Below are 26,321 nucleotides of genomic sequence, written 5' to 3'. Positions count from 1 at the left end.
ACCATGTTTATGGTCGAAGTTGGTTGAATCTGCAGATGCAGAGGGGTCAGACTCAGGGATGTGAGCTTCTGTGGATTTTGATGTCCACCATGGGTCCAGGAACCAACCCCTTGGATACCAAGGTACCACTATATTTATTTTGTTTCTGAGCAACTTGAACAGACAGTCAGAAATGGGGGCTGGGGAGAGAGTGTGGAGGTGGAAAAGTCTATGTGGGAGAGATATTTAGGGAACAGTAGAGATAGCCCATCTTAAGTAGGATCGGAGCTCCTGGTATGTGGAATGTCTTTTTATCTTTTGTCTACCAGAGCGTGGCAGTGCTCTACTATATAGACCCCTAAACTTTCATGGCCAAGAGCTTGCTAAAGTCCAAGGCCTGGTAACTGGCAGAGTGTGATGTATATGTGAGTATGGAGTGCTTTTTGTACAACAGGCACGATCTCAGCACTTATATGTATTACCTTATGTGCTTCTCCCAGCAGCCGTCTGAGGTAGGTGCCTTATTCATTGTTTCTTAGATGAGAAAGCTGAAGCACAGAGGTTGATGAAGTTTGTTGAAGTTCATACAGCTAATACATGGTGGAGCCTGGATTTGAACCCTAGCAGCCTTGTTGCAAAGCTGTTAATAGCTTTTTACCCATTATGTTTGACTGCCTGAGACTGGTATGCTCCTACAATGTGGCAAGAACGCTCTGAGGATTGGTCACCTTGCCTGGTTTAGTCAGATCTGCAAAGAGATAATCGTTGTATCCTGAGTGCTAAGAAACATGGGGGAAAATACAGAAGGAAGCAGAAGGAAGAGGTATCAGAGCTCAGCCAGTGTCTTTGGAGGATTGAATAACAATAGGCTTCCTACCCTGAAGTCCCCACAATGCTTTAGGTCCTGGACTAGGAATTAAAAGATTGGTGGTAACCAAGACGGACTAGATCTTTGCCCTCATAAATGTTCAGTCCTGGTGAGGAAGACCGTGACTACCTAAGCAGGCCCCATAGTGTAAGGTACTGCAGTGGCTCTCAGGTTTGAATGGTCACCAGAGAGCTTGTTAACATCTCTGGAGGATCTGATTCGTAGGTCTGGAGTGGAACCCAAGAATGTGCCTGTCTATCAGATTCCTAAGTGATACTGGACCACACTTTGAGTACTCCGGGTTGAGTGCTGGGGCTGGCATATAGTTAAGTGCTATGTGAGAATTTTAAAAAATAATTGAAAGGATTTCTCCAGGTGGTCCAGTGGTTAAAACTGCCTTCCAAAACAGGGGGCGAAGATTCCATCCTTGGTTGGGGAATTAAGATCCCACATGCCACACGTTGTGGCCAAAATAGAATAAATGAAAAGATTAAAAATGAGATTATTTAATGGTGGCTCAGAGGTTAAAGTGTCTGCCTCCAATGCGGGAGATCCGGGTTCGATCCCTGGGTCGGGAAGATCCCCTGGAGAAGGAAATGGTAACCCACTCCAGTATTCTTGCCTGGAAAATCCCATGGACGGAGAAGCCTGAGGCTACAGTCCATGGGGTCGCAAAGAGTCGGACACGACTGAGCAACTTCACTTTCAAAGAGAAAATAAACTGGGTGGTAAGAGAGTGAACTGGGAGCCACTGTCACAGGGCTAAAGGTTGACCTTTGAGATGAACCCAGAAGATGAGATTAAGCCTGCCCTGAGGGGAGCTGGGAAAGCACCTTGGAGTGGTAAACAGAAAGGAGCTTGGGTGAGCTGGAGGCAGAAGATTGAATCTTTTGGGATCGAGCGTGGGGAGGATCCAGGGGATAAGTCATGTAGGGCTCTGTAAGGAGACAAGTGGCATAAACTGTTTCCTTGCTTAGGCTGCTAAGTTTCAGGTTGAACTGGAAAAAGAGAAGCATGGAGGCAGGGAGACCAGATTGGAGGCTGCTGCAGTGGTCCCTGAGGGATGGGAGTGGCTTCAATGAGGGTGGGAAAGAAACAGCTAGGAGCTAGAGGAATGTGTTTTGTTTTTTTGTCTGGTGGTTTATCACAGCAATGGATGCTCATTGCAGAGTCCCATGAAACAGTTAAATTATATCTTATTGTGCTGTTTGAGAAAGCAGAGAAGGACAAGGTATATTTTAAAAAGTCATCATCAAAAGTTATTTGAATGCTGGCATCCCCTCCCCCAGATGCCGTGTCCTCCCCCAAATGCCCTGTCCTCCCCAAGGGCAGACCCTCAGCTATCTGGAAAACTTGGCTATCTAGGACAACTCATCCTCTGAGGTCTCTGGTGCAGCTATATTCATGTGGAGTATAATCTGTGTGTGTGTGTGTGTCATTGCTTAATCGTTGGCATGTAGTGACTCAACTGGTAATTTAAATTAATAGACTGTGCATATAAGCAGACTATTGTTCTTCTTAGATCTCGATGGAGCTTTGATTGGCACTTAAGTGATGGTGTATTTGGATTAATTACTGTAGCTGAGAAAGAGCTGGGAAAACACATGAGGGAAGAGAAGTGTAGTTGTGAGGTGCTATAGGAGTGAAAGGAGTACGCTCAGTTTGAGAGTGAGCCTGGAATCAACACTTCTGGACTTAGAGAATGAGGAAAGAGATGCCAGGACGTCATGGACTCTGGGGCTCTGTCTACGCTGCTGCACCCCAAAGAATGGTCAGCCGGGAGCCCCACCTGCTCTCTGCTGGGGGACCCCACCCTTCTCCCTCTCCTGCCCCTTCATCCCAGCAGGAGGAATAGTCACATTGTAGGACCCCTGTCCTCATCTCCCGGCATCCTAGCCCAGTCAGTTCCACCTCAGGCGGTCTCTTTCTCACATGTTTACACACATCCTTCTCTAAACCTTGTGTTTCTTTTCCTTTTCTCTTTTAAATCTTGCCCAGTTACCTTAGGAAATTCTTTCCCTTTCTTTGTTCTATTCCTGGAGCCAAAAGTTAGGGAAAAAAAAAAAAACAAACAACTTCTAGTCATGGTTAGTATTTATGAGATTTATGCTATGATAAGTCTATTGACAAATGATCTAATTACCAAATCCTGTGGCTAATCTATTTCCTGATAGCAGCATCGGACAGTGTATTTACTTGATCTCTTGGAAGCTTTTCCTTCAGATTCTTTTTCCTTCTCTTCTTGATCATTCCCTTCCTTCTTCTGTTCCTCTAGTTGAGTTCTTTTTTTTTTTTTTAACTATTTATTTTATATTGGGGTATAGCTGATTAACAGTCATGATAGTTTCAGGTGAACAGCGAAGGGACTCAGCCATATGCCATATACATGTCTCCACTGAGTTATTTCTAAACCCTTGTTTCTCAGCCATGTTTTATTTCTGTTCATCCTCTCTGGGCAGTGCCACCCACTCTGGGGTTTCCATTCTCCCTTGTCTTTGCCCCTCCCTGACATTGTGCCTCAGTTCTAGTCTGGCATTTGTTACCATCCAATACAGAACACCATACGACCTGATAGAGTCAACACACTACCCTCCTGTTAGGTCCCCAACTGATGGCAGGACCCTTCTCCCAGATCCATGAGTGAACAGAAAAAATGTCAGTGTCCTCTTCAAGGTTTGACTTTTCCTTTCCCCCAGCCTCTAATCACTGCATTCTGTTGGTTCTGCCTCGGAGGGGGCTCTTTTCTTGCTTTTCCTCACTGGCCCTTGAGCTGTTGTGTCTCTGCCCTTCAACCTTCTCACTTCTATGATCACCCTTTCATAAAACCACCCAAATGGGCTTGTGCCTTTGTTGACTTCTGAGTGCCAGACACATAGAGAGTGCTCACAAAATACTAGTGTTAGCCTCCTTATTCCAAAAAGAATCCAAAATAGCTTTTGCAAAAATGCTTAAGATAAAATATAAAGTAAGTGGCTAGAAGATGTGTCCCCCACCCCTTAGTTAGGAATGGAAAATACCAACTGAAGACAGGACAGGAATTCCTGAAGCTACCCATCTACTGTATATACATCTGTGAAAGGGAAGGTTACAGTTTTGGCTCAGAGAATCTTAATAGCTGATGGGAAGAGGAAGAGAGAATCCATTTCTGTGGTTGCACATTGTCTATATGATAGAAAGGACGTGCTGTGCAGGAGAAACGCAGCTGTTCTCAGAATGGAGGTCAGAGAGAACTTTTTCCCAAGGGCTCTGATGAGGAGAATACTGTGTGGCTTCATGAATCATAACCTCATCGAATTCCTAGAATATCCATAGCAATCCGTTTCATGGCGATGCTGCTCCTGACCCCATTAAGCACGGGCCAGCAACAGTGTGTCAGTGTGCGATTTCAATCAAGGTCCTCGTAAAGGTGGAGAGATAGTAAACACTGTGCCCATCCACTAGAATTTCTTTGCAAAACGGCCTTCTTTATGTTCCTTAAACAGTTTTCCATAACTCCTTGTGTCTGTCCTCAAATTCTTTATTATATGGACATTCAGTGTGTTCTGTAATGTGAGCCTGTGTTATCCTTCTGGGTTTGCCCCGACCTGTGAACTCTGCATCCCAGCCCGGCCAGCGTACTTGCTGTTTCCTGAACAGCTCTGTCCTTCATACAGGCTGTTTCTTTAGCGTCCAGGAAGTCCTGCCCTCCCTACCTTCTGACTCAATTTGCATCCAGCTCCTTCCTCTCTCCCCAAGTTAAGAGGGAAGGTTTTAACCAGCAAGCCAATAAAGCTACACTGAACAACAAACTGTTCTTTGTTTAAAGAACGGTTCTTTACATAAAACTGAACATATCAACCAATCCATAAAGGTGTCCAGAATTTCATTTTACTGTTTGGCTTCATTTTATTTATTTATTTACATACTTCTTTGCTTGCCTGCTTACCATGCAGCAAGGCATGTAGGATCTTAGGACCCTGACCAGGAATCTAACTCATGCATTGGAAGCATGGACCCCTGACGACTGGGATCGCCAGGGAATTCCCAGCCTCAGTTTCAAACTTAAGACTTCTTCAAGGACTAGCATCCTTAATATATAAGAAGAGACTTTTCATGCGTTGGTTTGTCTCTTTCAGTGTTTTGGTTGTCCCACTTGCTCATTAGTTGAGCTACAGTTAAGGGGTTCAACCAGCTCTTACCTATTAACTTTAGAGTCTAAGCGCCATTGAATATGTTTCTGGGGAAGTTATCTTCCCCAGTCCCAGAGCATACTGTTAAAATATTACAGCAATATTTTCCAGTTTAGAGTAATAAAAGGAACCCTGAACTGGGATTTATCTTCTTAGTTCTGATCTTGGTTTCTTTGATTAATTAAATTTAACCCCTCTGGGCCTCAGTTGCCTCATTATTAAAATGAGATGGTTAGACCAGATGGTGATGAGGAATGATGATAATAGTAAAAATAATAATGGCTGACTTTCTTTGTCTGCTGTGGGCTAGGAAACTGTACCGGGCCTTGGCTAGAGGTTCCATCCTTTAATCTTCACAGCGACATTCTAAAGTCAGAAGTGTTATCCCCATTGACGCTTGAAGAAACCAAGGCACAGAGAAATTAAGGGATTTTGCTGAGGGTTATACAGCCGGTGAGCCACCAGACCTGTGTTCAAACACAGGGCTCTTGGTCAGGCTTCTGGGAGAAACTTTTAACCACTCTGCTTTCTAGTTCAGTGGTTCTGTGAGATGCTATTTATAGCACAAAGCCTGTATTTTGAATTTTTGAGGAAGAAAAATTAGTTACTGAAATCCAATTTTAATCATTCCTTCCAAACTATTTTTAAACCCAGGAACTTGTATTGAAATGAACGCCTTGCTCGCTTTCCCCCAAACATGTTTGCATGTAAGGTTATTACTTGGTTAGAGCAGTAGCCTTTGGGAGGAAGCCTGTCATTAGTGCTCTTTGCTGTCCATAAGCAATGTGCTCTTGGTGTCTGTCCCGGGAGCAGATCAAATGTCAGCTGTCAGGATGAAGATATTTTATGTGCCTCCTCCTTTCTTTTCTCCTGCAGCCAGGTCTTTGACTGTCTTTAGATAGGTGGGAAATTAAGCCTTCTTAAGCATTTCTCTTTTTTGGGAAATGCTAAGAAAGGACTTGTTACACGACTGATAAAGCATTTAGCGTAGTGTCTGCCGTGTCACTCATTAAACTGTGACCACACTGAGCTGAAGATTTGGGATACCATTGTGAGCAAAACACAGGTCTAAGTGGAAGAGCAGAAAATTGATCAAAGTGATAATTTACAAATGCTACAGATGTTCAATGAGATGTTTTCCATGTTATTATTTTTCTCATAATATTATATAAATGAGGAATTAGCCTTTTATTTAAGCCCTCCCCAAGGCAATCCAAACCAAGATTTCCACTTCTTCCCATCGCAACTCATTCAACACTGTTCACTCATACCTATGGCTGTTAATGGATGATGATTCAAATGAAAGTGAAAAGGAGCACTATTAATACTTATGCTGAAACGATAGATGTAAACTAGGATTGTCCAAGGCAGACTGGAATGTGTTGCCAACCTCCTTATTGGTATCTGAATTGACCTCCTAATCTTAAACATTCCTCAGTTATGGTTAAACTCTTTATGCAGAGAGAGTATGTGTTTGTGTGTGCACGCCTGCACTGATGAACAAATGAATCAGAAGTGTGTGCCTGATTTCCCTGGAGGTCAAGGGCATTAAATATCCTCTTCATTCTAGGAATTTATTTTCTAAGATATTATTCTTCTCAACTTTCAACAAAACTGCTTCAATAACACATCAAGTCAACTGTAGAATTGAGAGATTTTATTAGATAGACATTCTAAAATAATAACTTTTTTTTAACTATTCATCATGCCTTTGTTGTTTTGTTTTTAAATTTTTATTTGAGTATAGTTGATTTAGAATTTTGTGTTAGTTTCAGGTATACAACAAAGTGAATCAGTTATACATATACATATATCCACTCTTCTTTAGATTCTTTTCCCATATAGGTCATTACAGAGTATTGTGCTTTCGGGTTCCTAGTGTATATGTCTCTCTCTTTTTATTTAATAAATAGATTTCAGGGTAGCCCATTGTTTTCTGTCCAGATTAAAAAAACAGAGGACCATATTATCCATAATGATTGCAAAATTCAAAAGGACAGTGAAGTGCTTTGTGTCCCAGACTTTTTAGAATATGAAGTCTTGTAAAAAACGAAGCTGTCCAGAAGTATTACAAAGCCTCAGAGTTGAGAGTAGTTGCTCTCAAATATCCAGGATCATCTCAGGTTTGATTGCCTGGCTTCTTCTGTAGTGACTTTAATGAGCTGTAAGTCATTCCCAAGGGGATATCTTGAATGACTTTTTGTAAACCGTCATCATCAATGTCTGTTGTCTAGTAGTCAACAGAAATGATTGAGTCATCCCAGTTACAATTTTGAGTCATTCCTCTAAGGATAGAATACATTTTACAAGCCGTTTAAAAAAGTGGCCATCAGAGAGGAGAAGAAAGAGTATGTAGTGTGTGGTTCGGGGCCAGGGGGGAGGGTATTGCGTGCCTCCTGGCTTGAAGGGAAGTGATTGCCCCACAGAACCAGCATTGTAGGGATGGTGAAACCCCAGCATCTGCCCCTGGGTTCAGGCCTTGACCGTTGGCAGCTGGCCTTGGGGTGTAAGCTGCCTCATGGTTTGAAATTTTCGTCTTGCCTCAACATAATGAGGTCAGTGCCTCAGTGTCTTGGAAATAGAAGCTCCTATTGCCGAGGCTGATTATTGGATGTGCATATAGTGCTTGTTGGGAAGCGCCTCTTGGATTTGGGGCCTTGGAAGGGATTTACTGGAGTGTAGTTTTTTGTTACTGTTGTTTTAAACCTTTAAGTCACTACATTAGTAAAGCATGGTTTTGTCAGATTATTTATAAACATCTCATACACAATAAGTGAAAATTTATCATGCTGTTATCTACTTCTGGAAATCTGGATAGAGCCCAGGGTATGGTTTGCTGGGGTTGTTTAGTTGTTAAGTCATATCTGACTCTTTGCGACCCTATAGACTGTAGGCCACCTGGCTCCTCTGTCCATGGAATTCTCCAGGCAAGAACACTAGAATATGTAGCTATCCCCTTCTCCAGGGAGTCTTCCTGACCCAGGGATTGAACCCGCGGATTGAACCTGTCTTCTGCACTGGCAGGCGGATTCTTTACTGCTGAGCCACCAGGGAAGCCCCAGAGCCCAGGGTGACCAAATAGAAATTTAGTGAACTCAGCTGATTTATTGACAGTTATGTTGAAACAGTTGAAAAGTAATAGTGTAATATAATGTTTTAAATGTGTGCCTGTATGTCTCTCCTTTTTAATTTTTAAAATTAATTCATTTATTTTTATTATCTCTGGTTTATTATAAAGGATTTAAAATGAAAAGCCAGATGAAGAGGTACAGAGGATGAAGTTCCAAAAAGTCCAGAAGCTTCTGTCCCCGTGGAGTTGGGGCACGTGACCCTCCCTGCACATGGATATGTTAAAAGCTGAGAAGCTTTCCAAACCTCCTCATTTAGGGTTTTTTTGGTGGCTCCATTACATAGGTGTGATTGATTAACCCACTGGCCACACATAGTTGAACTCAAATCAGCAGCCCCTCTCACCTCCCCAGATATCAGAAAAGTGAAAGAAAGTGAAAGTGAAGTTGCTCAGTCGTGTGGACTCTTTGCGACCCCATGGACTGTAGCCTATCAGGTTCCTCTGTCCATGGGATTTTCCAGGCAGTAATACTGGAGTGGGTTGCCATTTCCTTCTCCAGGAGATCTTCCTGACCCAGGGATTGAACCCAGGTCTCCTGCATTGTAGGCAGACGCTTTACCGTCTGAGCCACCAGATATCAGGGGGTGGGGCTAAAGGTACTTTTTTTTTTCTGATTTTGGTATTAGAATTATTATTTTTTAAAAATCTTTGCCACTTACCTATACTAACAGCCTCTCCTCGCCACTACCCCCTCACCCCCGCTTTTTTTTAAATGAAGAAGGTTCAGGGTAGCCTATTGTGACCTTCCCTCAAACTGCTACTGTTTTAGAAAACTGCTGTCACTAAAGCATGACGGTACTGGGGCGTACTTAAAGTACTACTTTAAAGGTTACTTATATCCATTCTACCTGGTGGTGCTGGGGAAGCAGCTGTAGTTTTGAATCCATTTGGCAGGAGGAATAAAAAGATTTGGCTTGAATAGCCCAGTTCTTGAACTGATGGTTCTCACTATATCACACGGACGGTATACGTGAACTTGAAACTAAACTATGTGTATGAATCTGGAAGACCGAAGCTCACGTCTGCTGAAACAAAATTTCCTGAGGCAGTACTTACCTTTATTACATTTGATGCATTCTGATGTTTTTCTGTTTTATTTGCTATTCTTTCATATTTCAGTTGAAAAAAAAAGTTGGCTATGACCCATTAAAGTGATTTCACCATCCATTAATTGGTTGTGAGCTGAAGTTTTAGAAAATATGCATCTAAACAGTTTTCGTGAGTGGGTGTGCATGTTTAAAGGCAAGGACCATGAAGTAATGTTTTCCTATCAGTGGTGTTAATAAGTGTAGCCATAATAAAACAGCAACCGTTTAGTTAATTAGAATATTTACCATAATAAGTGCTGTGGGATTGATTTCTTTATGAATAGTGCATTTTGTCTGCTAGGATGAAGTAATTGAGTGTTTCCAATCAGCGCAGACGACAGTCCTTACAATGCTTCTTGTTGATGTTAAATGGACTATTGAAATAGCATTTTGTTTGTGTGTCTTGGCTGGTAATGAGCACTGTTTTGTCATCGTTAGGGTTACCAGAACAGCTGTTGACACCCAGAGAATGTCTGAGAATGGCCGTTAAGTAGCAAGAAAACAAGGAATATTACAGTTTAATCCTTGTCTATTCCATGTGATGCCAGATGCTAGGGGTCCTCATTCAAACTATACAAAAGAAAATAATGTTCTTTTTGTCTTTGGTATTCAACTGTTCTTTGTCATTTAGTAAACACTGCTCTAGATTTAGAACATTTTATATTTTCCTCTTTAGGACACATCTCACACTTGAAAACAGGCTGTGTTTAAAATGACAAAAGCAAAACAGCCTCAAAAACAATCAGAATTTCTTTCAATATTAGAAAAGATATTGAATGAGCCTAACTGGCTTTATTGTTTAAAGTTACTCTTTTGAGGACGTGTAATGTTAAGTGACACATGACTTTCGCTGCAGTGTGATATTTACACACTGCTGTTTTGCTGTCTGTGTCTTCCACCTTGTTGGGTTAGCATCTCCTTGAAGAACACACCCTTCAGTGTCTCCTAGACTGTATTGCTTCACCGAGACCATAAACAATTACGGCATAAAATATTACCTTTGGAAATGAAGTCATGCGTCTTTCTTAATTGCTGAACCCTTGTAATTCTGAAGGGGGTATGTTTAAGTCTGTCCTGATACATACACTTGCTAACATAAGCAAATGTAGCCTGCACATATAGGAAAAACGTGAATCACAGGGTTTCTTATTTTCTACTAATTATGCATGGAATGTGCAGGAGCAGGAATGTTGAAGTAGAAGTCATAATGATAGATTTTGAAAAGACCTTCGAAGTTAGCAAGTACAGGATATTTTACAGTAGAGGAAGCTGAGTTCCAGAGGAGCTGGAATTTCTTCTTCCTAACTTCCCTTCCTTCCGTCCCATGGCAGTAGATGGCTGCTAGAATGATCTTTCTATAGCAAACGTGACATGTTTAGTCTTCCTCTGGTAGCTTCCTATGCTTTTGGAATAAAGTTGTGATTTCTTGAAGTCATTCACAGAGGCCTTTGGGGATGTATTTTCTGCTTGTCTTGGTAGCTTCTTTTGCCAGTTATATCCATTCTGCTTTAGTACTTCAATTCCTGTATAGTTTTATCTTATTGACCCCTCTAGTTTTATCTCATTTAACATATTCCCACTGTCTCCAAACAAAGCTAGCGGAGGTGATGGAATTCCAGTTGAGCTATTTCAAATCCTAAAAAATGATGCTGTGAAAGTGTTGCACTCAATATGCCAGCAAATTTGGAAAACTCAACAGTGGCCACAGGACTAGGAAAGGTCAGTTTTCATTCGAATCCCTCAGAAAGGCAATGCCAAAGAATGCTCAAACTACTGCACAATTGCACTCATCTCACATACTAGTAAAGTAATGCTCAAAATTCTCCAAGCCAGGCTTCAGCAGAACGTGAACCGTGAACTTCCAAATGTTCAAGCCGGTTTTAGAAAAGGCAGAGGAACCACAGATCAAATTGCCAACATCCGCTGGGTAATGGAAAAAGCAAGAGAGTTCCAGAAAAACATCTATTTCTGCTTTATTGACTTTGCCAAAGCCTTTGACTGTGTGGATCACAACAAACTGTGGAAAATTCTGAAGGAGATGGGAATACCAGACCACCTGACCTGCCTCTTGAGAAACCTATATGCAGGTCAGGAAGCAACAGTTAGAACTGGACATGGAACAATAGACTGGTTCCAAATAGGAAAAGGAGTACGTCAAGGCTGTATATTGTCACCCTGCTTATTTAACTTATATGCGGAGTACATCATGAGAAATGCTGGGCTGGAAGAAGCACAGGCTGGAATCAAGATTTCTGGGAGAAATATCAGTAACCTCAGATATGAAGATGACACCACCCTTATGGCAGGAAGCAAAGAAGAACTAAAGAACCTCTTGATGAAAGTGAAAGAGGAGAGTAAAAAAGTTGGCTTAAAGCTCAACATTCAGAAAACAAAGATCATGGCATCCGGTCCCATCACTTCATGGTAAATAGATGGAGAAACAATGGCAGACTCTTTTGGGGGGCTCCAAAATCACTGCAGATCGTGACTGCTGCCATGAAATTAAAAGATACTTACACCTTGGAAGGAAAGTTATGACCAACCTAGACAGCATATTCAAAAGCAGAGACATTATTTTGCCAACAAAGATCCATCTAGTTAAGGCTATGGTTTTTCCAGTAGTCATGTACAGATGCGAGAGTTGGACTGTGAAGAAGGCTGAGTGCCGAAGAATTGATGCTTTTGAACTGTGGTGTTGGAGAAGACCCTTGAGAGTCCCTTGGACTGCAAGGAGATCGAACCAGATATCTAGGAAATCAGTCCTGAATATTCATTGGAAGGACTGCTGTTGATGCTGAAACTCCAATACTTTGGCCACCTGATGCGAAGAGCTGACTCCTTGGAAAAGACCCTGATGCTGGGAAAGATTGAAGACGGGAGGAGAAGGGAATAGCAGAGGATGAGATGGTTGGATGACATCACTGACTCAATGGGCATGACTTTGAGTAAACTCTGGGAGTTGTTGATGGACAAGGAGGCCTGGTGTGCTGCAGTCCATGGGGTTGCAAAGAGTCAGACATGACTGAGCTACTGAACTGTGTAGAAGGCACCCTCTTCCCAAACAAACAAGTTATCGATTCAGAGGCTTTCAATTTTTTTTTCCTATGAATCCAGGGACAACTACATTTTACACCATAGCCCAAAATATATATGAAATCTAAATAATTGTCATGAAATAGTATTTATTCTTTGTCTGTGTGACATGCTTAACTTTGAGATTAACTGTTCCATGAGAAATTGAAAGTCTTAGTTGCTCAGTCGTGTCTTGACTCTTTGAGACCCCATGGACCCCCACTTGGCTCCTCTGTCCATGCAGTTCTCCAGGCAAGAATACTGTAGTGGGTTGCCATTCTCTTCTCCAGGGAATCTTCCTGACCCAGGGATGGAACCCAGGTCTCTTGCATTGCAGGCAGATTCTTTACTGTCTGAGCCACCAGGAAAGCCCAACTATTCCTTATATTTCTTTTTTTTAATGCCATTTGTCACCGACTGAATGGATTTCAGATCCCTCTCTGTGCTGCCAGCTTCCTACGGGGAAGTTTGGAAGCATTTGGGGAATGTTTTTAGTTGCACTAATTAGTGCATTGGAGGACCAGGGGTGCCAAGCACTGTATAGTGAGCAAGACTGTCTTGAATAATGAAGAATCATCTTGCTCAAAAGCCAATTGCATCTCTGCTGAAAAACAGTGCTGACTTTATGTGTGAGACCACAAATTGAAATAGCAGCTCTCTATAAAGGAATATCTGCCCTTTCTACCTCAATACCACAGCCCTGCGTCTGGAAGCCTCTCTCTGGCTCCAGTTAGGCTGACCATCTTCCCTTGCTGTACCATGCAGATCATGGTATTTATTTATTGCTTTGTTATTGCAGAGTACCCTTAGGGTAATCTTACCTGTCTTTATCTATCTGGGACCCAGCACACAGTCCGTCACAATCCTAACAGGTGCTCAATAAAGAAAGAATGAAGAGGCTTGGTCCAGTGCCCTCCAGGTAGATAGCAGAGGCTGTAAAAACAACCAAAACAACACCCAAAAAGGCAAATCAAAAACAAAATCCTGTAGGTTTCCTGATTCTCAAGCCAAACCATCATGTTGTTTGGTTTGGGGGCAGGGTTGGAAAAGAGGACTTCTAGCCTCAGGATGAATTATTTTTCCTGTGGGAGAAATGTGAAGAGATAATGTCATATACATATACTTATTTGTGAAGGCCAACACAGGCCTTGAGGTTTAATTTACATATAGTAAAATATGTGAGTTGAGTGAGTGAAGTCGCTCAGTCGTGTCCGACTCTTGGCGACCCCAGACTGAAGCCTACCAGGCTCCTCCGTTCATGGGATTTTCCAGGCAAGAATACTGGAGTGGATACGTACTTTTACTTTTTAGTATACAGTTCTGAGAGTTTTGATAAATGTATATAACCATGTAACCACACCATGCAAATCAAGATATAGACCATTTCCACTGGGCCAGAAAAGTTCTTTCATTTCCCTTTGTAGTCAACCTTTCTCCTGTCCCATCCATTTATACCTTGTTCATGGTCATAAGTGTGTGTTTAATTTTATGAGAAACTGGCATGCTGTTTCCAGAATGGTTGTGCCACTTACAGTGTGTGAGTTCCAGTTTGTCTGTATCCTTGCCAGCACTTATTACTGTCAATTTATTTTTTTTGCATTTTCAGTTCAGTTCAGTTCAGTTACTCAGTCATGTCCGACTCTTTGTGACCCCACGGACTGCAGCATGCCAGGATTCCCTGTCCATCATTTTGCATTTTAGCCATTCATATAGCTGAGTGCTATCTCATTGTGATTTAATTTGCATTTCACTAATGACTAATGTTGAACATCTTTTTATGTGCTTTTTGCCATTTGTGTAATCTTTTGTCATTGTGTAATAAGTGAAGTGCCTATTCAAACCTTTTGCCCATTGAAAAATCAGATTTTTTTATTGACTTTTGAGAGTTCTTTCCAGGTTATAAATACAATCCTTTATCCCAGATGTGTTTTGCAAATGTTGTCTTCCAGTTTGTTTTGTCTTTTTAAATTTTCTTAACAGTGGCAATAGAGCTTTGAAAGTCTTTAAGAATGCTAAAAGGGGTTTTCATCCATGAAAGTAGATGATTATAAGATGAATGCAGCATTCTCTACATCTTCCATAGCCAAAACTTTTTTACTGTATTTTTATTATTATTTTTTAAGATTTGAAGACTGTATACTAGGATATTCAAGTACCTTATTAGACAATGACTTTACAAGATGGTAACTCTTCTTGGCAATAATTAACATCTATTTTTGTGTCAGTTATGGTTGTTCTGGGCTGCCCTGGCAGCTCAGACGCTAAAGAATCTGCCTGTAATGGAGAAGACCTGGGTTCAATCCCTGGGTTGGGAAGATCCCCTGGAGAAGAGAATGGCAACCCACTCCAGTATCTTGCCTGGAGAATTTCATGGACAGAACAGCTGTGGGCTACAGTCCATTGGGGTCACAAAGAGTCGAACACATCTGAGCAACTAACGCTTTCACATGGTTATTGTAACAGCTCACCTCTTAAGGATTGCAAGGCTCAAGAAATCGCGTTTTGGATTCTTTCTGCTGGGAAGCACTGAGCCTTTGTGTTTGAAACACCCGGGAAGATGCCAGATAGTATGGAGCCAATTTATCCTGCTGCCTAAAATTGGAGTGGAAACATTTTACACGGCATCAGAAGGGTGTCCATCATGCCATCTAGCAGTGAGAAAACATGTAAGGTCAAAAAATATCTCAGAGCAAACTGACTAAAATGGCTCCCATTCTATTTTGGCCCCATTTCTGCAGTGTAATTAGAGAGCAGTATCTTTACACCTATGTAGCTGTTCTTATTGCTTCCAAAATGCAAGAATGCATTTAGAAAGGTTAAATTTAATTGCATGTTGCAACAATGTCTTCAGCAGTAATAGCCAGGTAAGAATAGAGCAGACTGATGAATTTTAATTAAAAGAAAGTAAGAGAACTGTGAACCTATCTTTTGATATAAAAACTTCACCACCCTAGCTCAGTGCCTTGCATTTATATGGGTGCTTTGTACATAGTTGTTAAATAGGTGACAGTGTATCTCCTTGTCTCTGGAAAAGAGACTTATCTCTTTTCTTTTTGGCACAGTGATTTCCAGGTGCAAAGGCGATCCCTCTTATGATGTATGGCCTGCCAAAAAATAGCATCGAGATATATATTAAATACGCTTTCCTTAAAAGATACTTTCAGAGAATTTTTTTTTCCATTTTGCAAGTGAAGAATACAAGTCAAGAGATACACATGTTTAGAATGATAGCATTTCATATTGCTGAAAATATATACCATCCATAGAAAAAGAACCTGTAATGTCTCCCATAAAATAGAACAGTGGTTATTCCTGAGTATTGATATTGTTGATGGTTTTCTCTGTATTTCAGTGCTTTAAGAACAGCGAATATAGATTGCTTTGTTGTTATAAAAGTGGTGAATGAAAGAGATCACTTGCCCAAAGGTTCAGAATCCTGTCAGAAAAGAAATTAAACTTGGGACTGCTCTGGTAGCCCAGTGGCAGTCCAGTGGACTGAACTCCCAATGTGTGGGACATGGGTTCAATCCCTGGTCAGGGAACTAGATCGCACATGCTGCAACTAAGACCTGGCACAGCCGAATAGATAAACAAATATTGAGGGGGAAAAAAGGGAATTAAACTCTTCACGCGCCTTGTCTGGAACCTTCGTGGTGTGTGTCTACATCACTTCTCTGTGAGAGAGATGTTCCCTTCCAGTGTGTCCCACCAGGGACGTTTTTCAAGTGTAGTTTTAGTTTTTTGTTTTTGTTCAAACAGTAGACATCTGTGGGCCTGAAAATTTTTGGTGGATGACAAGACCCTCGAAAAGTCGTTGGAATAGTATTAGTTATTTATTATTGTCAGCGTGTGTCTGCTGAGTTTCAGGACATCACCACCATTTTCTGGGGAACGGTTTAGAGAATGATGTGTTTTGTAGAAGCTGTTTGTAATTTATTAAATATAATTTATCAACTTCTCATATGGCTGGGTAATATTTACGTTACTACTACAGCAAAAGTGCAGTTTTATCTAACACAAATAGGAGGGTTTATTCAAAGTTAGATAATATTGGGTCAATCACAGTATATTTAAAATTAAATAACCCCATGGCGAAAGGCCCAGACCAGCAAGCATGCGGTGGCGAAGTCCGTGGTGGTACACTCTGGGCCATCAGCAAACAGGTTGGGCTCGCTTCGGGAGCATTTTACAGGGATTTTAAAAGGTACCTTGTTGAAACATGATGTTTCTCTCTACTCAGGAGATACTTTAGCATTAGTGAATTTTATGAGTGGAAAAAAGATAGTTTAACCACTGGGGAGATTTAGCAGTTTCAATTAAACAATTGCACCCTTTCAGTGTTAATTTTGAAGTCGGTGACTGCTGGTATTGGAGGGTTCACCTTTATTTTCCTAGTGGGGTGATGTACTTTTGCACTTTTGATCTCTATTGTAAAAATTGGGGAATATTACACTGGGTCTGATATGCGTGTGCCCTGTTCCAGTTGGTACACCTTGAGAGGCCTAAGTTATAGAGAAATCTGTTATGGAACCAGTATGTATAGAAAGCATACATTCAGGCATTTCCCCACATTAAGTAAAAGTTCTGGGTTCTGTCCCCTGGTTCATCACTTATGGTGCAAAGTCCTCCTGGCACAAAGCCATTTGAAAATGGCTCTTATCTTTCCTGTATTTCTAACACTTTTCCTATGAGGATGTAATTTCCTACCTCCTTCTCTCCCTGTCTCCCTTCCTTCTCTGTCATCAACCAGGCCTCAACGTTTTACTTTTTTTTAAACAAAATTCTTTGATCTCAAAGAGCTCTTCTATCTCATCATCTTTGACTCCTGGAATTCTGGAGCTTGGAATCCAGTTTTGTAGTTAGGAACAACTCCCGGTTCTAGATCTTCTGCACCATTGAGTATTTCCCTTGTGTAAAAGTGGTTTCTTTTCTGGGAAAGAAGGCCACCAAAGGCAGTGAGGTGCTTGGCCTGCTGGCTCTCAGCCCAGTGGATTCACACAGCTTCTAGGAGCCGTAAAACATGGACAATGATGACATAACACCTGTTACTTATTTAACTTTTTATACGTGACTTGTCATGGGGCTTCCCTGGTGGCTCAGTGGTAAAGAATTTGCCTGTCAATGCAGGAGATGCAGGTTCGATCCCTGGGTCAGGAAGATACCCTGGAGTAGGATATGGCTACCCACTGCAGTTTTCTTGCCTGGGAAATCCCATAGACAGAGGAGCCTTGTGGGCTACAGTCCATGGGGTTGGACATGACTACTGACTGAGCAACAGCAATGTGACTTGACATTTTCTGGTCTTCACAGGATGCTATGGGACTTAGTTATTACTGCCTTCTTTATCTAAATGAAGAAGCCAGGGCTCAGAAAAGATGACCGGTTTGCCCAAGATCACACAGCTAATGCTGGTGAATCCATATGAAAGCCTTAATCTTCGAGGCCTGCGTCCTTCCATTTATGCCAGGTTGGCTCCAAATAAGGCCATGCATTCTCTTGAAATCACTCTTTGGAGGCTTTTGAGTTGGTGGTCTCTGACCTCATAAGATTATTTTGTTTTCTACCTTATACTTATTTTCTTCATAGGAACCCAGGATTGCAAATCTCTGGGTTTAACTACAGATGTTCCTGGCTAGATTGTGTTGCTCATCATGAATGTCAAAGCACTGACCTAGGGGTGTTATCTTCTAGCTAAAAATTTTCTGTACCGTTTTCTTTTACTTATGTACTTTAGTAATTTATAGGCCCATGAGCCCAATATATTTGTAATTATTGGCTTAGGGCTTCCATTTGTAAATTGTTACAGTTAAGTCATCACCCCCAGCATCCGAAGCCTGGAGCTCTCTTGCTGGTGTTGGTGATGTCAGGTCTGGAATCTACTTTTGGGGCTGTCTGTGGGCTGTTTATCACCATTAGCCCTCATTATTTTAAATGAGTACCCACCCACCTTATACTCTGTAACCACATGTTTCCAGAGCGTCTCTGGAGATTACATCTTGCAGGTCCCCCCTCCCTTTCTTTTCTTTTTCTTCTCCTTACTTGCAAATGCTTTGTAAATGAGGCCCAGAAAATATGAAGGAAAACACCTAAAAAGATAGTATGTGAAATTCAGATCAGTTTGGAAACAAGTGTTGCTTCTGACTCTGAAGCTTTGGGAGAAAAAAAAAAAAACCTCACCAAGTGTGTTGAACACATATTAGTTTGTAAATATGGAGTCCCACTAATTGCATTTATAGCTCACAGCAAAACTACCTGTTATGTCTTGTTACTCTGAGGGGGGAAAAATGAGAGAGTTATATAGGTGTATGCATTTTACAAAATTGGAATTCAGGGAAGAGTGTGGTATAAATTCTTTTATAATTATGTGTCTTTTTCTGCTGAGGCAATTAGTCAGTTTTTCTGTTGCTGTGATGGTCACCTGAATTCAGGTGTCCCAAACTTAGAGGAAGGGCTTCCCAGGTGGGTAAGAGAATTCACCTGCCAATGCAGGAGATATGGGTTTGATCCCTTGTTCGGGAAGATCCTCTGGAGGAGGAAATGGCAACCTGCTCTTGCCTAGGAAGTCCCATGGACAGAGGAGCCTGGTGGACTGCAATCCATGTGTCACAAAGAGCCAGACATGACTGAGCACACGCACATGCGAATTTAGAGGAAATGGTATGGAGTGCCTCCTTTCATAAAGAAGTCAATTACGGTTGTCCTCCTTTCCCCTGTTATTGGAATGACTAAAGAACACCAAAATTGTGTGATATTTTGCAGAATCACTGCTTACTCATTATTTTGCTTTTCCACGTGATTAAAAGTTTTGTGGTATTCTTAACAATGGTTTTTTTGGTTAAAGGTAAATGTGTTTTGGTTAAAGGTAAATGTGACAGAGGATGAGATGGTTGGATGGCATCACCGACTCAATGCACGTGAGTTTGAGTAAACTCCGAGAGGCCTGTCGTGCTGCGGTCCATGGGGTAGCAGAGCCGGACACAACTGAGCAACTGAACTGACTGAACCGAAATGTGTTTCCAGTGGAAGTGGTTCAGTTGTTTTCTAATGACAAACCAGGAGTCTTTAATGTTGTTTTCTGATGATAAACCAGGAGTCTTTAAATGTTGCTTTATGGTCAGTTTTCAGAAAGCTGCCTTTTCCATCAGGTGAAAGTGAAAGTGAAGTCGTGTCTGACTCTTTGCCACCCCGTGTGCTGTAGCCCACCAGGCTCCTCCATCCATGGGATTCTCCAGGCAAGAGTACTGGAGTGGGTTGCCATTTCCTTCTCCAGCGGATCTTCCCGACCCAGGGATCGAACCCAGGTCTCCTGCATTGCAGGCAGACGCTTTACCCTCTGAGCCACCAGGGTCTGTGAACCTCATGTATTTTCATCAGGAAGGGTGAGCACCTCCATGAAAACTACGAAAAAAGTGAATCACGGAAGTATATGTCAGGCCAGGAAGCACTCCAGTACATCAGTGAAGCTCCCCACCCCCACCATTTTACAGATAAGCAAACCAAGGCCCAGGATTAAACAGCATTCCTTCTGACCCCTACTGGGGTGCTGTTTCTCTGGTATGTTGCTCCAGTGTTTATGAGAAATGAAAGGCTCCCCCCTCCCCTTCCCCAGGGATAATAATAGTTAACTAAATTAGTATCAGGGCCTGTATTTAAAAATAATAATTCCTAGAAAAGTGTATTAATTTTATTTACTTATAAGTTATCTTTAGTAGAATTTGAGTTGTTTTTAATGATAGACAACTTTGGAATGCATGTGAATCCCTTTGGTCAGAGGATTCATCTCCAGAGAATTTTCAGAATTTTGTTTCTTCAATAGCTAAAGCTATTTATAGTTTTATTATTATTATTAATATTATTATTATTTTCAAGCAGAAGCGCTCTTCCTGAGATCCTCTGATTATCTTGCCAAGGTCTTAGGGGCAGCATCCCCGCCTCTTTTTAACCTTGGGTGGTCTCAGGATTTGCTTTATGTCCTGACTACCGCTGGAGCGAAGTAGCAGGATCCAAATGATGTTTTAAAAGACTCGAAGTTTGGAGTTAAGATCTTGGGCTCTGGAGCTCACATGTCCTGTTACACCACTTGCTAGTGGCCTCAGGGAGGTTGTTTTGCCCCAGGAAGCCTCAGTTTCCCCCTTCATAGAGTGAGATCAACGTGCAGTCTTATCCCCTGATCGGTATTTGCGACATGTCAGCTGCTACTGCTGTTTTTGCTATTGCATTGTTATTATTATTCCCAAGCCAAGACGTTTCCCAAACATGCCTTGAAAAGGCTAGTCAGAAGGAAAGCAAATTCCACTTTTAACTGTTGGTGAGAGGGAAGGTGGGGAGAAGGGACTGACCCACGTTGATACTCAGTGTCCTTTAAAGGAAAATGTTACCTGATCAGAGTAAGGAAAAGAAAGTGGTATTATTGTCAGCTGGTTTCTGTGTGTTTGATTTCTCTTCCACTTTCTTAGACCCATTTGTCTGATCCAGTCATGGGAAAGTCACATGTGTGAATTTTTACAGTGCTTTATAGAAAGGAGAGACCTGTGGGCTGAACCACAGAGTTTAACAGCAGATAAAAAGGCAGGGGCGGGCTTCCTTGGTGGCCCAGTGGTGAAGAATCCACCTGCCAATGCAGGAGATGCAGTATGGACCCCTGGGTCAGGAAGATCCCCTGGAGGAGGAAATGGCAACCCACTCCAGTATTTTTGCCTGGAGAATCCCATGGACAGAGGAGCCTGGCGGGCTGCAGTCCATGGGGTTGCAAAAGAGTCAGACAGGACTTAGCGACAAAGCAGCAGCAGCAGCAACAAAAGAAGCAGGGGCACCTGGGTGAGGCGGGCAACCCAGAACCTGCAGGGACTGCCCCTGGTGAGGCTGCCTTCACCTGCGTATCACACTGTCCAGATCAAACAGAGTGTGGAAGGAGAAAGCCAGTCCAAAAGACAGCTGTCAGAGAAGAAGAAAATGGTTAATAAAGTGGTTTTTATCAGCTGCTTGAACTAGTTAATTGCTGAGTTATATTGTCGAGTGGGTACCCTCCTTGCTGCTGTCTCTTTAAGGGAAAACTGGAAGTGGACCACATACCTCTCATGTATGCACTTGTTTGCAGCCTGCATCTATTCATAGGCTAAAAATGAAATCTACTTACAACTATTACCTGGAGGACTTTTATAGGTTTTGCAGAAAATATGACTGGGGTACAGTTAGGACCTGTTTTATTATCCCTGACAGTGGATTAAGAAGCCACCGTACCTGTAGATCTCTTTTATCAAGTTCTGGGTATTCGTTTGTTTATTTTTGTCAGGTACACAGTACATTGAATACCAGAGCCCTGAAAGGCCACACCAGCTCACTCATTGTAGGTAGTTGGAGACATTTTTTTTTTCCTTTAAGTAAAGGGCAAAACCCCAGGATCTGGATATAGCATAAATGATGGGATATAATTTTTAATAAAACATTGAGCTTTTCTGTTTTATTAACATTGCATTCCGAAGCTAAATTGTGACTATTCCTGTGTCTGTCTTCTATGCTCACTTTTCTTGCCTCTTTACAAACTTTTATCACCCAATTATTTTTCTGTTGAATTAAGTGCTTTAAGTATAATATAATTAACAATCTTCTTAACTTTATGTTTTCCAGGGATATCAGCATGAATAACATTACTCAGTTACCAGAAGATGCATTTAAGAACTTCCCTTTTCTAGAGGAGTTGTAAGTATTCTTTTGAGAACTGTTTGTTTGTTTGAGTATTTCTCCTTTTCTCTTTGGAAATTCTCACAACAGAGATTGTCTACTGTTTCTCAGGGGACACTCAGAGAACTGGGTTCACTGGCCTCCGTATAGTGGAAACCATGTGTTTTGGGGGAAACAGACTTGAGTTTTTAAGAAGTGTGATCACTGAAGTTATTTTTGAAAGTCAGGATGAAAAATGCTACTTCCATGGGACTTTTTTGCTGCAGTTGTTATGACCACGAATGAGGCAGTGACACAGGTTAATTACAGCGCTATCCCAAGATAACAAGGCTGCTGTGTAATTACTATGATTGCCACAGGAGTTGCTGTGTGGGCAACAGGCCCGTAAAGAATAATCCACCGCATTTCAGGGTCACGACGCAGCAGATGACCTCAATGTAACCCAGCAGAAAACTTTCCTCGGCTATGGGCAGGTGGTCTTTGGAAGTGGGGCGAAAACATGGAACATCCTTTGCGTCTCTGAGAACACCTTTAACGTTAAGCTTGTTTCTGAACTTGGCAGTGTCATCTCTCATTTCCAATTTAACAGCTTACATGGGGGAGAAGTTCTTTCCACCTGTAACCTCCATTTTGTTTTTCTCTCCACACTATTTAAAGTTCACCATCAAAATAAGCACTTTTAGATTGTATAGGAATTGGCAACGATCAGTAGCTTTTAAGAATTCAGATGAAAAATAAAATAAAGTCATAGTTGACTTGAGTTAAATGGAGGGCTTTAAAAACAGCTAAGCTAATGGATTATGTAATATGTAGAGGCAAGAAGGTGACAGTTTGATGGTAAGAACATCAAAGAGCTATAGCCCTGAAGGAATCTAAATTCATATTACAGATTGTGCCCTACAGCCAGCTGTTGAGTTTTAGATCCAAGTCAGTGACTGTCTCTCCTATCTTAGGTCGGCCCCTCCCTGCACATGGGGAATCAGAATCGAAAATAAGACAAGCAGGTTGTGCTCCCAGTTTCTGACACTGTTGAAACAGCAGTTAAGGATTTAGTAAAGTTAAGTTTTTCTTCCCACACTACTTAATTGAACGTAATGTTCCCACAGCAAAAGTTGGACAGAGATTGTTTGCCACTTCCAAGCTTGTGAACTGGGTCAAGTTATTTAACCTCCCTCGATTCAGTTTCTTTGTCTATAAGGTGCAGATAAGACAGAATGAATTAAAATAGATGTTAAATACTTAGGACAGTGCATGAAGCAGGGTGAGTGTAATGTAAATGCTGGCTGTTATTTATTTCATCGTTTTAAAAGTGCTTAAGGTGGGGGTGGTGCGGGGAGCAGCAGCTTGTATACCAATTGTCATGGATTACAAGGTTTCAATGTATGTTTTACTTGATTTTTGCCTGTTTGTTTTTTTTTTCCCTTGAGTGAAATTAATTCTTTTGTAAGAAATAGCTCTTTGTTTTTAATTAGACATTTACATTGAATGAAAAAGCAGTGAGCTGTGTATTTGAAGCCCCCCAGTTCCCACCCTCCCAATCAAGCTCAAAGATGTCTCACCTATTTCTTTTCATTTCACATAAAGTTTCAGCCTTTAGGATTAGTCTCCCTTTACAGAAGTAATCACACAGTGAAAGGCCATTCATGAGCATGGGTTCAGCTGTTGGGTCACCCCCAGAGATATGAGACGCACTGGGCAGGAAATGGAGACGCCCTCCTTGTTCTGGTGAACCATGTGTGCACACCACATTGTCAATGCCTTTGACTGTCAGCCAGCCCCCTTGGAGGGATTGGCGGTGAGCGCCTGGATATGGAGTCCTCCCTGGCTAATCTCTGCTTTGTAAAGTTCGCATCTTGGATTTCGTAAAACTCTCAAATGACCAAGCATACATCAAGCTCACAAATTCTGTCAACTGAGAGTTTTAATTGGAACCAAATTGGATTTGATTGCTAGTCGTTTGCAGCAAGATTTTGTTCGCTTCACATTCTGCTTATGGCAGCAAGAAAGCCCGTCCTGTGAAGTCCGTACAGCTCCTGTAAATACTGTATGGGATTTCAGAAATGAATTTGGTCAGGAGCACTGATGGTTAATTTTAAAGAGTCCTTCAGAATAGTCTTTCATATGCTGGGTATACTTACAGGCATTTGAGGGAATTTCTTTTCCATGTTAATAGAATCAGGGTAAAAAAGCCCGTTTTTTTTTTCTTTACAAAACACCGTAGCAGAGTTTGACATTCCAAAATGATGCTGCCAGGAGTATTGTAATATTTCAGAAACAGCATCACCCTTTGTCCAAAAGTCATCTGGAAGTCATTTAAGAGTGATTGTGAAGCTGAAGTGCCCGGAACAGAAATGAGTGATTTACTGAGGGCTTTTTTTTTTTTTTTTCCACAATAGTTAATGAAGTGTGCTTTACATGATGTGACTGGTTTGGCTGAATTTTATATGATAATCCGGAATGCTGGGAGTATTGGGTGGAATCAGTTCCCAACTTAAGAAGTGTTTATAGATGTTTACGCATTCACTTGTTCTTTTGACAAACACTAAATCGTGCTCTGTGCTGGGTCCTATGATGGGTGTCAAAGACACCAAGACAAGTTAAGTGTGGTCTTTGTCCTTGGAGTTGACAGTCTGTCCAGTCCCATAGCCAGTAGCCACAGATGGTTGTTTAAATCTAGACTTACAATAATTAAAACTAAAATAAATGCTCAGTTTTTAGTGGAGCTAGCCATCTTTCAAGTACTCAGTAACCACCTGTGGCTAGTGACTCTTGTGATGGGCAGTGCAGGTGTAGACAGTTTTCGTCATTGCAGAAAGTTCATTTGGACAACAGGGGTCCAGAGGAAGAGGCGGAGCTAACACTTGGTATGGCGCGGTGAAGATTGTCCCAGTGTGTGCAGGGTCAGCGGAAGCCTGAAGTCACCTGTTTATTGAGACTGGAGGATTTGGGAAAGGCTTTCCAGAATAGCTTCAGCTGAGTCTTGAAGGACACATGAGAATTAGCTAGGTGAGGATGGGTAGGAAGGGTGCTCCAGGAAGAACCTTATAGCATGTGCAAAGGCATGGAGGTAGACATTTCAGAAGTGTTAGGACACAAGATGATGGTTATTGCAACTGAAATAGAAAAATGTGAAATAGTGAAAGGTAGAGAAATGTGAGGAGATGAGGCCAGATCACCAAGGGACTTTTTAAGCTAAGGAGTTTAGACTTTATCCTGAAGGAGCTGAATTGGGTATGAGGGTAAGCGATAGGGAGGAGACTAGGATTTTTTTTCCCTGAATGACTAGATGCCATTCACTGATTTGTTTCCCCCTCGCCTCTGTTTCTCTTGGGATCCAAAAACATAGGATCTAACCCTAAATTCAATACATAAAATGTGTAGTCTTGAGACAGTCTATTGATTTCCACATCTCAATTTCCTACTCTTTAAAATGGGACTCTTCACAGTAGTATTGTAGAGGGAAGAGGGAATTATTTATGTAAAAGTGCTTTGTGACCATGAAGTGCTACATTTGCATGAGTAATGTAAATTTCACTAATCCTATTAAACATTGCTGTCTTTCTTGAAGTATTTGGGGGAGAGGTTGTTTAGCTTGGAGATGGGAGTTGGAATGGGCCCATATAGATTCCTGTTAGTGATATGAAAGAAAAGGCAGAATTTTGGGAAAATATTAAGTTAGCATCCACAAAGTTGGTGTCTGATGTGATGCTGCGTGCTCAGTCACTCCATCATATCTGACTCTTTGTGACCCCATGAACTGTACCCACCAGGCTCCTCTGTCCATGTAATTCTTCAGGCAAGAATACTGAAGCCGGTTGCCATTTCCTACTCCAGGGGATCTTCCCAACCCAGGGATCGAACCTGGGTCTCTTGGGTCTCCTGCATTAGCAGATGGATTCTTTACTTCTGAGCCACCAGGGAAGTCCCCATACTACACGTTGCTGCCATAGTATTTTGGCTGTCCTTGAGACCTGTCGGGGCATTGGTAGCCATTTAGGGAATGGCTGAAATGTGGAGTTGTGAAATTGATTTAATTAGAAACAGGAGAAGGAATATCCAACTGCTTTTCCATAGGCTCCCACTGAGAAATCCGTGAATGTTACTATGAGCGTAGATGTTGCAACAGCAGTGGAAACTATTGCCAGCTTTGGCACTTGTACAGTTATTGTTTAATACATGCTATAAGACTAGGCTAGTTCTATCTGTTTCAAAATGTACTTTGACTTTGGAACTCTTTACAATGCTAAAGTGAAAATTAGGTCTCTGAGTACTTGTTTTTTTGGGCAGGTGGGTCTGTAGGACAATTAATTCCTAGTAGAGACATTACAGAAGAA

The 26,321-nt window shown here is 41.7% G+C and overlaps 1 protein-coding gene across 2 annotated transcripts in view; it reads left to right on the top strand.

Moving 5' to 3' along the window:
* Positions 1-26,321, top strand: part of LGR4 (leucine rich repeat containing G protein-coupled receptor 4) — a 104,552-nt gene that overhangs the window by 34,362 nt on the left and 43,869 nt on the right. The window contains exon 2 of one of the 2 annotated variants that reach the window (XM_068988296.1): positions 21,934-22,005. The exons of the other annotated variant lie outside the window; for it this stretch is intronic. Coding sequence (XP_068844397.1) covers positions 21,934-22,005 — 72 coding nt within the window. The remainder of the gene's footprint in view (positions 1-21,933; positions 22,006-26,321) is intronic. 2 annotated transcript variants of the gene reach the window in all.

The sequence above is a fragment of the Capricornis sumatraensis genome, chromosome 16 (assembly GCF_032405125.1).
Source record: "Capricornis sumatraensis isolate serow.1 chromosome 16, serow.2, whole genome shotgun sequence".
In the NCBI taxonomy this organism is placed as follows: Eukaryota; Metazoa; Chordata; class Mammalia; order Artiodactyla; family Bovidae; genus Capricornis; species Capricornis sumatraensis.
This window is presented reverse-complemented; position numbering and strand designations above follow the sequence as displayed.